At 41.8% G+C, this 19,128-nt stretch overlaps 1 protein-coding gene across 4 annotated transcripts in view; it reads right to left on the minus strand.

Moving 5' to 3' along the window:
- Positions 1–9,905: 9,905 nt before the first annotated feature.
- sipa1l1 (signal-induced proliferation-associated 1 like 1) overlaps positions 9,906–19,128 on the minus strand; it is an 83,733-nt gene continuing 74,510 nt past the window's right edge. For all 4 annotated transcript variants that reach the window (XM_084378155.1, XM_084378154.1, XM_084378156.1 and 1 more), the window contains 6 exons: positions 18,921–19,089; positions 18,159–18,393; positions 17,733–17,900; positions 17,443–17,554; positions 16,486–16,564; positions 9,906–14,139 (listed from right to left, as the gene is read on the minus strand). In XM_084378155.1, coding sequence (XP_084234281.1) covers positions 13,996–14,139; positions 16,486–16,564; positions 17,443–17,554; positions 17,733–17,900; positions 18,159–18,393; positions 18,921–19,089 — 907 coding nt within the window. In that variant the 3' untranslated portion in view covers positions 9,906–13,995. The remainder of the gene's footprint in view (positions 14,140–16,485; positions 16,565–17,442; positions 17,555–17,732; positions 17,901–18,158; positions 18,394–18,920; positions 19,090–19,128) is intronic.

A 19,128-nucleotide genomic window follows, 5' to 3' on the forward strand; every position in this document is an offset into this window, starting at 1 on the left:
TCATATCCTGTGACTGTGTATTATTACATCCCGTCATGTTTTGGTCCTTGCCTCTGGTTATTTAGCGGTTGAAACGGTGCCTCCCACTGCAGGTGAGAATAAATTTGTCTGGCAGCCCTGAGGCAAACACTGTGGCTGTCACTGACTTTATATCCTGTTAGCAAGCAGCCTTTGTCAGGGTCACAGCTAATACTGATTTTTAATATTAAAAGCCTTATCTGGCACCTCAGAGCTCCCCAGTTCTGTACCAACACAGCCGGTATCAAACTGAGTTTAGCAATGGGCGGATGGGAAGAGGTCCTGTACATATTTACCCAGTGTGTGGTGATTAAAAATGATCTAATGAATGAATATTGAGGGTTCTGCTGCTTCGGCTGGTGGTTATTTTCATCACTGTCTTGCATTTATGTTAACCTTGAGCTTTTGCAACACGTTACAGCTTTTTAAAAGTACTACAACTCATCTGGGAAAAACAAATCTGGACGCACGAAGAGGCGCTTCCCCCATCCAGAGCCTCAACTCCCCCGGGTTCCCTTCTCCACCCGACACCAGTCCTATCTCCATCCTTCTAACTCTCTACTCTCTCCCCTTACACTTAATCAATCCCTTTTACATCGCCATGACATGCAATCAACTTTAAAATCCACTAACTTCATGGTCTTTGTTGGTGAACAGGTATATGACAACAATCCTCCACAGCCTTCATACTTTTGTGGTTTTGCATCTCCAATGAATATCGAAAGGTTCTTTAAAACTGCAGTGAAAACACTCACAAGCTGTACGGTACATGCTCACTCTCCTCCTCGTGCAATAAAGCCAGTAAACACCCCCCACGTCCACCCCTCTTGCCTCCTCTTCACTCAGTGTAATCTCTCCTAATTTCTCAAATTGAACAGATTCAGGTCTAACGGCTCCGAACCAGGGAGCCGCGGCCCTGGCAGATAAACTCTCGGCTGATGGGGACTTTTGGCCGAGCACCGAGGCACATCAAAGCATCTGACGCAATGATGGACTACGGGAGGAAACTGGGTGCTTACTGTAGTCAGGAGGGGTTACACTCCCTCACTGTGAGGGTGTGTGTGTGTGTGTGTGGAAGCATGTCGACACACAGCTTGTTTACACTAATTCAGGCAGTATATTCTCACTGCTGGTGGCGGAGACTAAAAATATTTGCTGCCCTAATTCAATAGAGTATTACTGGGACAGGGAGTGAAGTGACGGCGGGCTTCAAACGCCCGTCGTTTCTCTCTTTCTCCGCTTTCTCGCTTTCATCTGCTGTTTAGTGTGCAAATGGAAAAATGGACGTGAATATGCTCACAAATCAATACGTGCACTTACCAGCTAACTGTCGTCAAAAACAACGGTGATACTAATGGACCACTCAGGCCTGACAGATTGACACACACACACACACACACACACATGGATGGAAACTATAGCCTCCACTTTGGACCAGCTGAATTATTGAGCAACAGTAAACAGGAAGAGAAGATCCCAGTGGGAAGTTTGTGTGTGTGTTTGGTGTGTGTGTGTGTGTGTGTGTGTGTGTGTGGTTGCCCCACATTTGCTGCCCTTTTATTGCACACACACATCCATACACAGCTCACGGACCCTCACTGGGCTCTCGTTCTAACATACAGGTCCGGTGTGTAACATTCAGGGGGATTTCGGGGGATTATTTTGGCAGAGATGGAATATCATTCTCATAATTATGTTTCAGTGAGCGTATAATCACCTGAAACTAACAACTGTTGTGTTGTCAGTAAAATGAGCCTGTTATATTTACAGGGGAGCCTTCCATGGAGTCTGCTAATGTACAGTAGCACCGCCATGTTTCTACAGCAGCCGGCTCTAAAGACGGCCTTTCCCGTCTTTAGCGGCACCAGTTGGGAGGGTTGAGGTGAGGGGTATTTAGTTGGTTGCACTCTGCAACCTCACTTCTATGGCGTTTCTCCACCAGCGCTTTTGGCCGCGCCGAGTCAAAACGAGCCGCGCCGATCTGCTTTTCCATCACCAGTTTTACAAGTGTGTATTGCAAATCGATACTCAACTCATGTCTGTGCAGGAAACCTGAGAGAGTCATGTCTGTGTTCAGCTCTCAGTACTTTAGCTGTAGCTTCTCACTGAATATCTTTAGTTTCTCTCGTCCTGTTTGTACTTTCAAACATCCCCTGTGTTTTACTGTTTCATCGTGTTTACTGTGCGCTGGTTCAGGAGTCATGTTTAGTTACTGCTGGTGAACACTCAATGCTTCCTGTAATGCTGCTTCATAATAAAAGCTTTTAAATGCATAAATAGCAGGGGGGCTCTTACTGTGAAGAAGTTATAGGAAATGAAACATGTTTGTAACTGAATTAGTGGAGCCACTTTGTTAGTGGTGATTCTTCGGTAGTACTGCAAGGATCTGGACAAGTGCGTCATTGGTTTTAGACACACCTTCAAGCAGGTAGCACAGTTGTGGTGGTAATGTAAATCCCTGCGGCGCCGAGTGAAACCGAGTAGAGCCAGGCCGGCAGATGTAATGAAAAAACGGCAATTCAAGATGCAAATAAATCCTCAAACCAAGTCTTCTGAAATCAACCACAGGTTTAGGGAGTAGATCTGTGTGTTAGCACACTTTGCACCAGTTGTGGGCAAGAGCTGTAAAAAGTATATTGTAGAACTGCTTGAACATCCATAAAAAAGGATTTTTTTGTGTGTCTGTGTGTTGATCTTTTCAGTATTTTGAGAAGGGACTGCAACTAAAAAAATATTGTACTTAAGTATTTCTATCTCTGCTATTGAATAGAAAAAATCACAGAAAAGGCTGTACTTCCAACGGAAACTTAAGAAGGCTACATTTTTTTAGCCAATTTCTAGTCAACTTTCACAGATGAGCAATAGAAATCATCCTGACACAACCTATCATAAAAAACCTTGGATTAATATAGCCCATATGTCTGTCTATATATACTGTACTGTACTGTAACAGAGTTCCTGAGAGATTATATGGGAGAAATACTTAGGGCTTGAAATATGTGACAGTGTGTGTAGGAAGGTGCTGGAAATACTTCAACCATCATCTACTATATGAGCCATGTGGTGATAAAATTCAATATAGTGCATCATCTCCTCTTTTATAACTCCGACAAATCTGAGTTAAGCTGTGTGGCTCGTCTCCAAAGTGAATCTGCACAAGGTTGACACGGACCTGACTCTCACCAATCCAAAGAACGTTTACATGAAGATATAAATGTTGAGAATCCATCCATTTTCCTTTGCCTGTCAGGGTCACAGTGGTACATTAATATCAAGCAACATTAGGCCAAGCAAAATAGCCCTGAGATACCTCTCTCCCTGACTTCTTCCTCCAGCTCCTCCTCTCCAGGGGGATCCCAAGGCATTTCCAGGCCAGATGGGATATATAATCCCACCGTGTGTTCTGGGTCTGCCTCGAGGAAATCCTTCCAGTTGGAAGTGCCTGAAAGCACTCCACAGGGCATCCAGGGGGCATCCTCATCAGACGCTTAAACCATCTGACCTGGCTCCTTTCAGTGCAAAGGATTGTGATTTAAAGAGGCAGTTTATTCCAAAATCAAAAATAAAAGTTTTCCTCTCACCTGTAGTGCTATTCATCTGTCTAGATCGTTTGGGTGTGTGTGTCCGAGTTTTGGAAATATCAGCCGTACACATGTCGGCCCTCTCTGGAATATAATGGAACTAGATGGCATTCGGCTTGTGGTGCTCAAAGCGCCAAAAATCAAGATGATTTTCTTTCTGCCGAAACTTTTACCAAAGTGATATATTGTCATTGTATCATTACCTTTGCTCTTCCTTTTCACTCAAGTACTGGAAACAGCTTTCAACGTGTTGTTTAAACGCTCTGAGCGATGAAACTTCTTTATGACTTCCATGTAGTACCCTAACTCCAACCGACGTCAGAAGAACGACTTCCTAACTTGGGAAATGGCTCCTGGATGCAACATAAACACCCTAATAAACCCCTTCTCATTCCTGGAAATGTATGTAAAATTATCCTAGAGGAAGTATCTGCTGTGGCCAAAAAAAATGCCATTTCTTGGCCTCAAAATACCCCTGTCGAGTAACAGGAGCAGTAAAGTCATTATACTGTAGTTCTTTACTTCCTCATTTACACTAACTTCGGGCATATAGATGAGCAAAAAACAAGTGCTTAGGTGCAAAAACAGTATACTCAAAGAGCAAAATGCATAAAACTACATAAACTTGCATAAATTCCAAGTTTAAGGCTTTTTTAAAGCTTTATTGGTGTGTAAGTGGCTCAGGAGAGAGGAGAAAGAAGAGAAAGTGAGTCATTTGTCTACATAATCACTCATTGGCTGTCGTAGGTGCTAGGGCGGGCATAGAAGCTCATAGCTGTTCAAATCAGGATCTCTGGTGTCGAGAGATATTGGCATCTGCTGTGAAATGAAAGTAATGTTTTGACAGGTGAAAGCATGAAAAAACATCTGCAGTTGCGGTTTTCTGCCATTTTGTCACCATTTCATCATGGAATACTGTGTTTTTAATACTCATGTTATGAAATGGGGCGGGCCGCTGACTGCTAACTAATGAAACACAGGGAAGCAGGAAAAAGAGGTGGGGAAAAAGACAAAAACAGGAAGTGTCAAGTAAAACGTGACAAACAAGCATATAACCTACAAAGTAAAACAGGAAATGACTCAACTTAAAACCTAAACTATGATAGAAGCAGCATCTACTCATGGACAAGAGGCTGGCTACCTAAGCTAAGCTAGTAAGTTTTGTTGGCATGTGTTCTGGATGGTTTTATCTTCCCTCTTCACCTCTGTTTTCCACCAGATTTAAACAATTTGTGGCCATTTTATCACATTAAAAGCTGCAGAAAGCATTTGGAACGATTCCAGTATCAACTGTGTGAAGCACATTTTCACGAGGCAGTCCAAGCCTTTGTTAATTGTCTAATTAGAGCTTCCTGCGATGCTTCACATCTCATAAAAACTGAGATGAAAATAGAAACAGTGGAGATGCCAAAGATGTGTGAGAGTGTGTGTGTGTGTGTGTGTCACGGGTACAGTCTGCTGAATACACACAACTGTCACAGACAGTCACACAGACTGACAGGTATTGTGTAAATCGACAGATCGCCTTAACAAGCATAAGGGGAATGTTCGCATCTCTAACGATGGCAAACAACAAAGCTGTGCCTCTGAAGAACAAAACACCTCGACGTTCTCCGTCTCCCTCCTCGAGTTCCTTGATAAGAGCTAAGAGCTGCACGGAGACATGAAGGCGTTGTGTGGGCTGCTGGAGAGTGTGGGATAAAAGCATCAAGGGTCCGTACGTGACACCGGAGGAAGAGAAAGTCGAGAGATGGCCACATGCTTCTGGTGAACAGACGTTTCATTCTTTTTTACAGTCACATGGCAGCAGAGGCGAGAGGATGCAGCAGCTGTGTGCAGTGAGCTTTGTTTTTAATTATTCTGATGCACTTTGAGAGTTGCTTTTAGGCCGTTCATCTCAGCAGTTTTGGGTCAGATGCATCGTCGACACGACGGCTCGCCACGTTTTCATCAGCGAATCTCTGTGCGCATTTTGAAACATCACACGCAAGAAGGTCAATGGAAATGTCAAAATTGGAAAAAACATCATCAAATTCACAAAAATGAGGTGGCTAAAAAGTTAAATGCACCTAATGTTAGATGGAATCACCTCAAAAACAGTTTTGACGTAGAAAACATGTAACTCACGACCGATGAGCTGTTTCAGCTCAGGCTGAAGCCTTTTCTTCGCTGAAGAGACTTAAAAAAGTGGCAAAATGTAACTCCTTATCGCTACAAACGATAAAATGCAACCTTCCTCATAAAAAGACATGAAACAAACGGAAATGTTTCATTTCTGTCATATTTTCTACAGTGTTTTCTACGTGGTCATCATTGCGCCCTCTGCTTCCACAGTGGATTAATGGCACCACCTACTGTATATCTCAACGAACCGACTCTCGATGTCATCACTGTTGTGGACGTAAACGAGCATTCAGTTGCGTTTTCTTTTGCCGATTTTCTCAAAATTCGTGCTGCATTTGGATAGAAACCTAGCTGCTGATTGGGGCACAGAAGAGATTTGCTCATTCAACTCGGTGGCTTTAAATCTGATACGTTCCAGCTCTTGAAGGCGACAGCAGAAAAGTTGTTTTGTTGAAGCATTTGTATTTGTGTGTAGAAGGGTTTTTGCTACTAACTAGAGGGCAAAGGCTACCAAACATTTGTGTTGCACAAAGAAACAGCAGCTGAAAGACAGAGACTCTTATGCTTTGGATGGGATGGACCAACCAATTACATTGTGCTTTGCTCTATCGTCTGACAATTGTCGTCATCGAGTGGCTGCGACCCGTAAAGTACAGTGGGTTGTCCACATGATGACAGGAAAATTGAACAGTGCTTTGAAGGAAAGTGCTTCATACTATAAATGAAGCCAATTATATGTTAAAGCTACACAATTCAATATTCATGTATTAACTATGAATAAATGATGTGTGCCGTATGAAAAGCGGTGAACCCACAGACGATGATCACCTTCCTCTGCAGTTCTCTTCTGTTCTGTGGAACATTTCAGTGTCTTTCAGCTCACTGATTTTGTTTCCTCGCCTACGATTAGGTTTTGTTCAGTCTCAACTCTCTCATCGGCATTTTCCTTTTTTTATAATGCTGAAAGGGGTCTGACCAACCAACTGCACACTGCCTGCTAAACACCAAATGGCGGAAAAAACACACACAGCAGTTAGCTCTTAAACAAAGTTGAGTATCTAAAAGAAAGAACACCAGATATTTCTTTCCAGAGCCGATATAGACGAGAGGAGAGGTTTTACGTTTATTTGCCTGGTGGCCTGGTACATCTGGCACAGGTGTGTTTGTGTCTGCTGGATTGTAAACCCTTTTACCAAGGACGCGACTGGAAATGATTCCAAGGTGTCCTTAAAAATATCCAGTGCTGTCACGCTTACAAATGTTGAAATGCAAAGGTCCCTTTTCAGAAATATCAAACGATTTCAGACTTACAAATGTTGAAACGCAGTCATGCACTGCAGGTCGCTGGCTTGGCAGCTTTCTAGCACGTAACTCCACCACCGTCCAGTCCACCTCCCGGGTCACAAACATGTAATCTAGTTGTTTTGTAGAATGGTCAGTAAGGTACGTTTGAACATTTGATCCCGGCAAAGACTTTATGTCTTTAGCTGCAGCTAAAAACTGCAAAAATGCACTAAAACGTGGGAACTTTTTATACTTTTATACTTATATTTTTCATACCTGTGCAGCTTTATTGTGTTTATGAGGAAAGCTTATTGGTTTCTTCCTCTAAACGGATCAGACCGGATCTCAACAGATTTTTCCCTTTCTTTTCTTTTTATTCCCCCAACCTGGATCCCCCCTGAACCTCACAGATACTGAATGGTGGTCTCATTTATAAACCCGCTGTTACACAGTTAGCTCTTTACAAATGAGCTCTTACAGGCACAAAAACACATCAGGCTCCAGCTCCCCGTGATCACACTCCAATTTAGCCATAGTACACTTCTCTCTGTAGCGAATCCTTGAAAGGAACCCCAGGTGACTCATCCCCCACATTTTCCACCTGTACCAAAGATGACTAATCCGTGGCCTCCTCCGCATTACATCCCCCCCCTCCTCTGTACTGACACTGCAGTCACAGGCGCGCTAGCCTCAAACGGCCCTGAACACCGCCGCAGTTGGACAGACTGAAGCAACACAGGTCAATCGACCAACAAGTGTCTGTCTATCAGCTGCACTGTACACAGATTAGTCCGATGGTGTTCTTAAGCACTTGCACACCATTAAAGCCTCATTCTACTTGAGCTGTGAAAGCATTTAGTCCAGGGGAATCTGTGCAGGGAGTTATTGATGCTTCACAAAAGCAAATCAGATTATCTAGTCTACAATCCTGCGTATGTTGGCAATCGAAAAGCCTTTAGACAGGACTGAATTATTACGGCACGCGTAATACAGATAACCTTGAATCTTTTATGTGAAATTTCTGGTTATTACAGGCCTGGGATTTGTGTTTATGGCACGCCAAATCACACTTTATCTCACAACCTGGAAATGCTAGGTCAGACAGTGGTGGAGTGACTTGGGCTGAGCTTTTCATCCACTGAGGTTTTGTTTCTGTCTGCTGTGCAGTGACAGTGTGATTCATCTTTTAAATTAAGAGGATCTATATTTTGTGTTATCTAGAAAGAAACAAAAGCTGAATTACGTTACTATCATTCCCAGCCATCTCTCCCAGCAGTGCTGACCAGCTGCAGTGTGATGAGGGCAGAAGAAAACCCAGGCGAGGTGGTTTCTGCTCCGGCTGTGAGAGCAGTTAAAGCGCAATCAGGTGAATCAGTACAAAAGGGGAACAATCGGAGCCCGAGGCAGACACAGTCCAAATCTGAGACCTCGACCCTCTCCTCACTCCAGTTACTCACTGCTAGATACAATCACACAGCAGCTCTGCAGGAGGAAGTCATTCCACTTCCACTCTGAGTTACTGTGAGAGGGACAGAGAAACATTATGACAAATGATCAGAACATGTTATATATATTTTCTTTTATGTTATATTTTTTAATGGAAGGTGTTTAACCCTAACCCATTTTGGCTGTATTAATGCACTTTGCACACATTTTTTTCTTTTAACTTTCAACCAGAGCTCATATATCTATAATACACTGTGTACATTACAGACAGCTAAAACTGTTGTACATATTATGTACCATAAAAACCCATTAAAACTTTTTTTTTTCAACCTGTCATTACAACAAATTGGCAAAAATATACATTACATTTTTATCCCTCTGGAAAATGAAATGGTGAAAGGTAAATGTATGTAAATCAAAAACCCTACTTTTAATTGCCAAGATGAATGAGATGGTATCAAAGAAAAGGTCATAAAAATGACTCTTTTGGATACATGGTCACCATGGATATCAGCCAAGACAAAAACAAAGAGCTAAAAATAAAGAAAACTTCTGGCTCGTCTCTCTTTGCTCTTCCTTTAAAAATAAATACATTTTTAATTGCTAGCATTAATCATTTTTAAACATGTAACATTATTTACATATGTATATACTGCATTCAAATTACATGTATAGGTCACATCTATACATACTTGTATATTACACATCAGGCCTATTCATCTACTTTTTTTCGAAGGGCCAGATTTGAAAAAGTAAAGTGCCAAGGGGCCGGACTTTTACCTTGTGTGACCGTGTAAAACGACGCACATTTTATTTTTCCTTTGCTTTATTTCTTTTTACAATTGAAACAGGCTTGTTGTACCAAATCAACTCTGCTTTAACAGTTCAGGCGAACACTTCTTAATAAAACAAGAGTAAGAGAATAAGAGTTGAGTAGGTCATTAAGACATATTGATCCATTATACTTTTAAAATTTCATTTATGGGAAGGCTATGCATATAAAGCTATATATTGATTACCCAATTTCAACCTAATACCATGAAAACATTATGAAATGTTAAATAAACAATGATTTCGGGACTTAAAAGGACTAAATAAAATACAGTTTTTAGTTTAGTAAAAATACTAATCTTAATCTCATCATAACTTCCTGAACAAATGAACATGGTGAGTATCTTGTTGCAACAAGGAAGCGGCCATCTTGAATCTGTTCAATAAAACATCTCTATACTTACTGCACTTCTCAAACAGGTGCCATGTTGTATACAATAGCTTTTTCAATGAATTACTGATCATGTTGATGATTTTAAGATCTCAAAAACTAGTTTATCAAATATCTATATACATGTATAGATATAATATATAAAAATGGTGAGCTACGGTCAAGAGAGAGATCAAGAGATCAACACAATTCAGAGGAAAAGGCAGAAACACAAACAACAGCACCACAAGTCGATACGGCATTTATTTATTTCAGAAACTTTAATACTGTGATCACTGCAAATGTCTTTTTCATACCTTTACATTTTACAAAGACAATGGATCCGGGATGTAAACAGTATCTTTAATCCTGTTAAAACTTGGTCCTATTGAAACGGTGTGCTTTATCTCCGGTCAGAGCTGATCGCTTCACTGTTCAGTTTGTTCTTCCAACACAGCTGTGTAAGCTTTGTGAAACCTTCCTGCCCTGCTGCAATCACTGACCTCGCACGCACGCTGTGTTCGACTGACAACCAACATCCCTTCAGTACAATCAACATGCACCCGCTTCTCGTCTGATCAGTGATGCTTAAGGAAAAGAAGGGTGAAGCGAATAAAGTGGAGCACCTTCCTCTGTTTGTCAGGAACTGCACTGGCAGGAAAACTACGGAGCAACATCTAGACAAGATTGCACAGGAGTGGATGTCCTTACCCTTCTTATCCAATAACCTGTAAACACAATCTTTTTTTTATAAAACACTGTGCAAAGGTTCTTAAAAATAAAAGATATTACAAAATGGAACATTTGAACATCTGAACATTTCCCATGTCCTTCTGAAAAGCACCAGAAAACAAAAGCCGAGGAAAGAAAGAAACTATCTGCACAGTAAAACAACTCAACATTCACACTGGAGTAACTGGACTGGTGTGTGTGCGTGTGTGTGTGTGTGTGTGTGTGTGTGTATGTGTGCATGTGTGTGTTTGAATAAGGTTGATAACTGTATCTAACATCCAACTTGATGCACACTTTTAAAGATGCGAGCAAAACATCTGCACTGCACAGCTTGTCATTTTGGCCATACTTCATTTGAAATACAAAAAACTAGAGCACTTTCCATGTACAATAAAACATTAGTCATGATTTAAGCATCGACAAACAATTTACAGTCAAAACTTCCTGGATCGGGAGCATTTCTGCCTCTAAGACTCGTCTTTTGTGTATATTCTGCGGACTTCACATTATTGGATGAATACTAGACTGCTTTTTACAACTGGCCAAGATGTTAAAGGATGAGTTCACCCAAAAAATCTGAATTCCGTCATTTTCTGCTCACTCTCACGCTGATGGAAAGTCAAGTGAAGTTTCGTAGCCCTCAAAACATTTCTGGAGCTTCACAGCAAAACAGCGTTGCAGCGTTCTCCTGAACAACTGATGTCGGTGGGAACTTGTTTTAGATCATGAAAAAACAACTGAAATACTTAATCCAAGTCTACGGAAGCCTCGGGGAACACTGCAACGCTGCTTTGCTGTGAAGCCCCAGAAATATTTTGTGAATTAGGAAACTTCACCTGACTTTCCACCTGCATGCAGGGTTAAGTAGATAATGACTGCATGTTCGTGTTTGGGTGAACTTCTCCTTTAAACCGTTAAAAAACAACCAAATCATCTCACCAAGAAAAACACTTCAGCTGACTGACTGCTCACTGTGTGCTGTTACCGTCCATACAGACTGACAAGAGATTCCTAAAACAGAACCAGAACCTGTACATCTTTTTGTTAAGAGTCCACTCATCTCACTGCAAGACTGCAGAGCTGAATGTCAGATATAGTAAACATCACATTTATTTAGGCTTGTTTAGATTCTCTTTACATTCAGACCGGGTGCCGTTTTGTGCAGTACGCTGCAGGATTTTAATTGCATCATTTTAAATGCAAATTTTACTTGAAGAGATTCAAAAACTGCGAGTGTTTTTTTTTTTCATCAAAAAGGACAGGGGAATTAAGGCTCACACCATGTACAAATGCTGAAGTTAGCGACCTGAAGTAACCCCGATACTCTTGTAGTCGTGTCGGCTTTGTGGCTCCCGCCTGTGTCGTGATTAGCTTTTTGTAATTTGGGTGAATTTTTCTTCCAATAAACTCTTATTGCGAGGGGCCAGCTGCACTGAAAGATATACTGCATGAAACTGGATGCAAAAGGCACGCACACAGACAAGTATTCACACACTTCTTCACACACTCTCGTCCCTGCACTGGAAGGCCGGCCAGCCTGATTGTGTTTAGTAAAAGTATTCATACGGACAAGAGAGAAAGGCTGAAGCAGCAGATTTCCCAGCACAAACACAACAGTGAGTATGAGGCTGATTAGCATAAGTGTGTAAGGTGAATGTGTGTGTGTAGTTATTTTTCAGGATGAAGAAGAGCCTTTCCCCTTTCATGTGTTCCCCAGGTGCTGTTTCAAAGGCACGTCCCTGCTCTGCCTGGGAGTAAATGACCAAAATAAGTGACTAGTGTAGGCACGGCTGGATAGACTGATGTACATTCACACGACGACAACACACACACACGCGCACACACACACTGCCACTTGGTACTGCAGCTCCCTCTTATCGTGGGAATTTAAATCTAAAGACAGGTCATTTTTGTCAGATTACTTTCTCAAAAGATCCTCACATTCCCGACAAACACTGAACCTGAGGAAAAACTACAGATGTTCAAAGTTAACACGCATATTCACCCACATACATACACCTAAAGTCTGCTCCCTTTATCAAAATAAATCAACCTTTTGATTGTCTCTCAGAGCTGGCTTGTGATTTTCCTTACTGTGTTCTTTGTTTTGTGTGGCCTCCCCGGTCGATGTCTGGCTGATTGCTGAAGAGGAAAAATACAGAGTGACTGGCAGCACATTTAATAATCATGACATTTTCCACTGGTCACCACTAGAGGGCACTGTAAGCAACACGACAGCAGGCTCGGGCACCACAAAATACAACATAATACAGAATAAAAAGCATATAGTCAGGCTTTAGCCAGAATTAAGAAAGAAAGCCATTTAAATAATATAGCTAGTGACCTTTTTCTTGAGGAACTAAACACTGATGTCAGTTGTACTGTACGGATAGAACAACTTATTTATTGGAATTATAATACAAGGAAATAAATTAACCTGGGGGGGGAAAAAACCTTCACTTTTCCCTTCCCGAAAAAATGTCTGTCATTTATCATCAGCTGGCTCTGTGTTCCCGACAGTGGACTGGTAAGCGGAGTCCTCCCTTTCTCCTCTCCCAAAGCAAGATGTTCACTGCTTTCACAGCAGACGGAAGCAGACAGAGGACTGGCGTCGTCTCCATTTAACTTTCTTTTCCCACATCTTTCCAGTGCAAACTCTCCCTTTTTTGGTGAGAGACCGGCGTCCTGACTTCTTCCTATTGCTTTTAAGACACATACAATTGGGATGGACCAAAGCACTCTGGATTATCAGTCATGTTTTTATGGCACCACATGCCGATGGCTTATAAATATACTCCTTTGTCAGGTGTTGGTTTGTGCTGTAGAGACAGACAGGATGCTGTAATCCAGATCTGAGTGACAGAGGAGAAGAAATGGAAAAAAAAAACAACAAAAAAACTGTACAAATCCAAGTTTCCTTCCAGTTCAGAGGCAGATCGACCTGCTTCCATGTTGGTAAGCAAACACTACATTTCTTCACTCTCCATTTACATGTGAAGGAAATGTGAACCCCCTCCTGTGTCCGGTGTTGTGGTGGCTTCAGATTCATTCTGTGCTTGTGTGCGTATCTATCTGACTTTGCGTGGCATTTTCAGAGACGTGGATGTCTCTGCTACCTTCTGCTGTGGTCGCTGTGATTTGGCACCTTTCAGAGAAGCTGGGCAACATTGGAGAAAAGTATTTGAAAATTCAAGGCCAGATATTTATGGTAGGTTGTCCTTAAAAAGACAAAAGGCGGGGGAAGAGGCAAAACTAGCTTCTCTTCAGAAAGAGCTTCCTCTTTGTTGGCAATTTTGCGAAAAAAAGAGATATTGGCCCTGCAAGATGAGCGAAAGATTGATTCCGAAAATCTCTCATGGTCCCGTTGGAGAGTAGAGGTCAGTCCTTCATAATCTGATAAACGACACCCAATTGTCTTGAGTCTCATCCTGAGAAGATCATCAGAGGGTCTGCGGGGACTGGTCGACGATATTTGAAGCCAATAGAAGATGTTCGGAGGGTTCAACAACAAGCCTTTCACGTCAGTCTTTGTCGATCCCCCCCTGCCTCTCCGTCCAGACTGTGTGTGCTTATGTGTGTGTGCGTGTGTGCGAGTTGAATGTGTGCAGGTCAGTTCATGTCGATGGTGTTGAAGACCCACTCGGTAAACTTCTTGAGCTTGGCAGCTGAGGTTTGGGACTCCTCCTGCAGCCTCTGGTTGTCCTCCCACAGCCTCTTGATCTGAGCCTGAAGTCTTACCTTCTCCTCACGCTCCTGTAAAGAGAAAAGGTCAAATTAAATTAATAAATTAAACCAGTTAGTGAGAATTTACTTTGGCAGAAAAGTAATGGGATGAGTGTCTTATGATTACAAGAACAAAATCACTAAACAGCACCAAACAACTCTCCGTATAAATATAATTAACTCTCTGTTTGGTTTTTACACAAACATCTCAGGCCTGCAGACAGTGAGTCACAACTTAACAGGACTGAAGGGCTTTGTGGGTACATTTTAACAGTTGAATCTGCCAAAAGCACTAGCTGGGTGCATGAGCACTAATATCTAGACAGAAAAAAAAAAAAAAAAAAAACAGCACTCAGACTATGGAGAGTTTGGCTTGGTGCTGTCAATCAGCTACAAACTGATTGCTACTGGCTTGAGGGTTGTTGAGGCATATTAGTTTTCCTGGTGTCAAATTTTTTCTCCTGCTACTTTAAAAATAAGAACTGCAGACAGCTTAACACTCCCCAGTATTTCACAGGCAGCAGAGAATTTACTAGGAATTGCGTAAGAAATAAATCTCAACCAGACCGCAGCATTTTTGTGGGTGAAAACTCTTCACTGTTTAAAGGTCAGACTCGTTAACAGGCCTGTAACTAGCAGCTCAAAACTACATCTTTTAAAAGGGACAGAGGAGTACAGCAGCAGAGGAGCTTTAAGCTTCCTGTTCCGTCAGCTAAGAACAAGGAAATGGAGCAGCTGCTAATGATCAGCAAAACTGATGATGATTTTACAAGTAGACTTTGATGTGAATATGGTTACGACTCTGCCTGTTGACATGCAGGTGTTGTGGACAAGTTACTTTGTTTTCCTAAGGGTCTTTGAAGGTACCAGAGGAGAAAGTTGCAGCAACCAGCCAGATTTGGAGCACCTGTGGTTTTTCTGATTTTATTTATTTTTTCCTCACATCTTACATTCCTAACACTCGTTACATCACTTGCATACTTCTGATGTTACTAGACTATTGTGTCCATTCCCAAATTGGTCATGGCCTAGGCGCCAAGTTATGACAATATGGATCCATCCGGCCTGGATTATGCTGGAGCTAGTGGCATAATGGTGTGAGGAATGTTTTCTGTAAGCAAATTGGGAAATGTACTCCCAAGTTAACATCACTAGCTAGCTAATCCTTGTTCCTGACCTTCCTCTGCCAAAATCTTTTGTTTATCAAACTGATTTGAGTATAAAGGATACTTTTAGGAGCAGACGAACATGATAATTGGAGCATAAGTTTGCTTTAAGGAACCAGAAAGAATTAGCTTGGATCAAATGCAACATACACACATGCACCTAAAGCAAAAAAACTGTTGTTTTTGAGCCTTTTGCCTGGGAACACAGGATATAATTAAAATGTAGACACAAACTGGAACTGTAAAAGTGGATGGAAACCATCTGAGTCAAGTGATTCTAACGAGTTAGAGGTGATGCGAAGGAGTAAAAAATAGTAGTTTGAGTGACTCCAGTGAAATCTGAGTCAGCAGTTAACAGAGCGGAACCAAAACAACAGTGGCAGCTCTCCACTGCTGACTCTGTGTTTTCTATTGAAGACAAAATATTTTATTTACATCCACTGTATGCAAATTAACTAAAGCCTTTCATTTTTCATCCCTACTGGCACTTGAATAGAGAAAAGGGGAGCCAGAAAATTGTCTTTGAGCACAACAGAGAGTCGAGGATGTAAACCACACATTGCAGCAATTTGAGTGGGGATGAGGGGTGAAGCCATTCCCTTGTTAGTAAAATAACAAAAATATGTCCCCCTTGAGAAACTGCCATTCCTCTCCATTGCCCTGAGGTCCCTATTAGGTGGGACACAGTCTGGGTCCAGACCCAGATGCCGTAAATTATCATTAAACTTTAACACGGCATGTATATTTAACTGCCTTTACAGCACTGGTTTAATGGCCCAGGAAACTCACAGACTTATTCCAAGCATTGTAAATCAACTGATGTGATCTACTCAGACAATCAAATCTGTGGATAATAAGCATTGTGACTCAAGTCACACACACACACACACACACACACACACACACACACACACACACACACACACACACACACACACACACACACACACACACACACACACACACACACACACACACACACACACACACACACACACACACACACACAGGACTTATTCCCACGGGCAGTTCAAAATAAGTATGTCTCATATATAAGACTGTGGTGATTATTAAAATCGGGCACTACTAGACATTATAATGTTCCAGACCTCTTCTCTACATGGACATGTTTGAATTTTAATTTTCTGACAAGTTCACAAAACGCCTACTGTCTAAATGTATGTGCACATGTTTGTGTTTACTCTCCCACCTTCTTCAGATCCTCCTGCAGCATCTTCACCATGGCCTCCAGTTTAGTTACCTTCCTCTCCAGCCCTATGTGACCCTCACTGTGGAAAAGAAACAAACACATGCGATTAATAGGTATTGTTAATACACTTAGTAATAGAGAATGGAAAATTAAATTTAGTTATATTCAACCTCAAAACTCGCTGCAGGACGTTGACAGACATTCTGCACTACATTTGTTCTCTGTGCCTGCGCATGGGTTTATGTTCACCTCAGAACTAGAGTCAGAATCTGAATCAGGTTTATTGCTCAGTAGGTTTTATTATACAAAAAATTGGTCTTGGGATATTTCTTTATGTGCACAATGTTAAACATAGTAAGTAAAACACATAAAGAACAAAAAAATGCAGGTTTTGGAAGTCAGGAAGCATAAATAGAAAATAGACTTGTATATATCACAGGAAAATATATTAAAAAGTAACCACCATAACATTGTCACTGGCCTCCATGCAGCTTTCTACTGCTCCCTGTTTGTGGCATGTTTCTGATGTCAAATGCGACACACAAGGAAGAAAGAAAGAAACGTTTGCAGGCAAAGGAAGTCAGAAGGAGTCAATTGCCCATATTGCTTATTTGGTGTAAAAAATTGTATAATCTGACCCCAAAGAGCATGAATATTTAATACAAATTAAAGTTAAAAAACCCTGAGCAAACATTAATTGATTAATTGTCTTATTTAGCAGTAGTTAACTATGATAAGCTTTACAGATGAGGTAGTAAAGTAAAGCAACAGTCTCACTTTTACTTTTTCCCAAGTGGTTGCAAAGATGATGAAGCTGAAGTCCTGAGGCCACTTGTGTTCCCTGCATATTTCTTGTGTGAGAACCTTTTCTGGCCATGTATCACATTCTCTGTCAGACATTAATAGTGCATGATGTGTAGGAAAAAAAATATAAAGAGTATAGGCGTACGGTGTTACCTCGATGAGGGCCGTGACAATGGAACAGGCTGCAGCTCTATGTGTGGTTGCTGGGGACTGGAGGCGCCGCTGCTTCGGTGGTTTGCATCTCCAAAGACAAAACTTCTCTGGACTGGAAGACGAGAGACATGGAAATGGACTGACTCAACCTTAATGCCAAGCTGATGTTATTTTTACCTTTATTTCAGGGGTCATAACACACAGAATTTCTTAAAGTCAAGCTTATTTTAGCGAAGATAAATCACATAAAAGGAGAGACGCGTGCACTTCCGATTGATATCTGATAATACCGTAATGTGTGTTTCTTTCTGTCTCAAAGGTATTAGCAACGTCCACCAGGTGTGTCCATTCCAGGTTGTCCCTGTCTGAAGATGGCAGAGGCATCAGCTCCGGAGGGAGGGGTCCACGATGACGCTCGACCAAATCCACCAATGATGTGTCAGACGCCGAAAGATCACCTATGAACCAGAATTAAGTTTGAGAAAGTAGTGCATGTAAAATTAATTTCCATCACTATTTCTATGACTACTCTGTGTTTTAAATCAAAAGGGCAGGAGATACACTTGTGGAACTTGAGCCAAATCAACTAACATGACTCACTGTGGATGTACCTTTATGTTTACTCCACGAATAAAGTGATGACACAATATACAGAACCATGGCTACAAAAAGTAGAGTAGAGAAAGAGAACCTAAAAACATTACTGTCGATCTTACCGTGGAGCTTGACTCCCAGCTTATAGGAGGGTCGTCGGAGGGGAACACCACGTGTGGTGGGTGAGCGTGGGAGGGTGGAGCAGCTGAAGAGAACATCAGCACCGAGTGCCGGTTCAGTCACTGTGTCGCTCAGGCAAGGAAGGCGCTGGCCACGATAGATACTCTCATCTGAGAGGGTACGATGGAGGGAGCGACGGTGGCTGGGAGGCTGGCCTGGTGGAGATTTCTGTCCGTGCTGCACAGGAGTCGTGGGTGGAAGTGATAAAGAAGTGTTATTGTAAATATTGCTAAAACACAGGATCTGTTTCAGGTGCATGCTCATTACCCAAACCAACATCGTTGCCTAAATGCTCCATTGTACATGTCCACACTGATGCACAGTGCAGACTTTAAAAAAAATAGGCACTTCAGAAGAAAAAAAAAAAGGTTCTGTAAAATATCTGTATAAATGAAGACACACTTAGCATTTGCCAGATATTTTTAATGCAATAATTACAAATAGATGCTGTCAATTATTGCCTGAGGATGCACATTCAGAGGGTATTGTGTCGAAAGCAGAATTCTAATTATTTGATTTAGCCTTGTCCAACCAGGCTTTATCTAGCAAGCTTTAAATGAGGATACCAGTATTGCATAATCTGTTACTCAACAGAAAGAGTCACTGAAATCTAAAAGCTGTAGGAACCTTGCCAGCAGCAGTTCATGGATTTTAAGATATCGATATTCTTCTGACAAGATTGACAAACATGCCTGCAAATTCACCTTTTCCTTATGTCTGCGTGGTGGTGGAGGGCTGTCTGGGGTGCTGTGTCTCTTCACATCTTCCTCCATAGTAGATTTGGCATGAGGCTGGGGCGAGTGCATGTCCCGAAGAGAGGGCCTGGCTGCTGGGGTTGGCACAACCTCCACTCCTCCTTCTCCTGGTGACTTCCTAAAAAACACACAGACAGAAGGAGATTAAAGAACCACA

The sequence above is a fragment of the Pagrus pagrus genome (assembly GCF_965226575.1).
Source record: "Pagrus pagrus genome assembly, chromosome: 16".
Lineage (NCBI taxonomy): Eukaryota > Metazoa > Chordata > Actinopteri > Spariformes > Sparidae > Pagrus > Pagrus pagrus.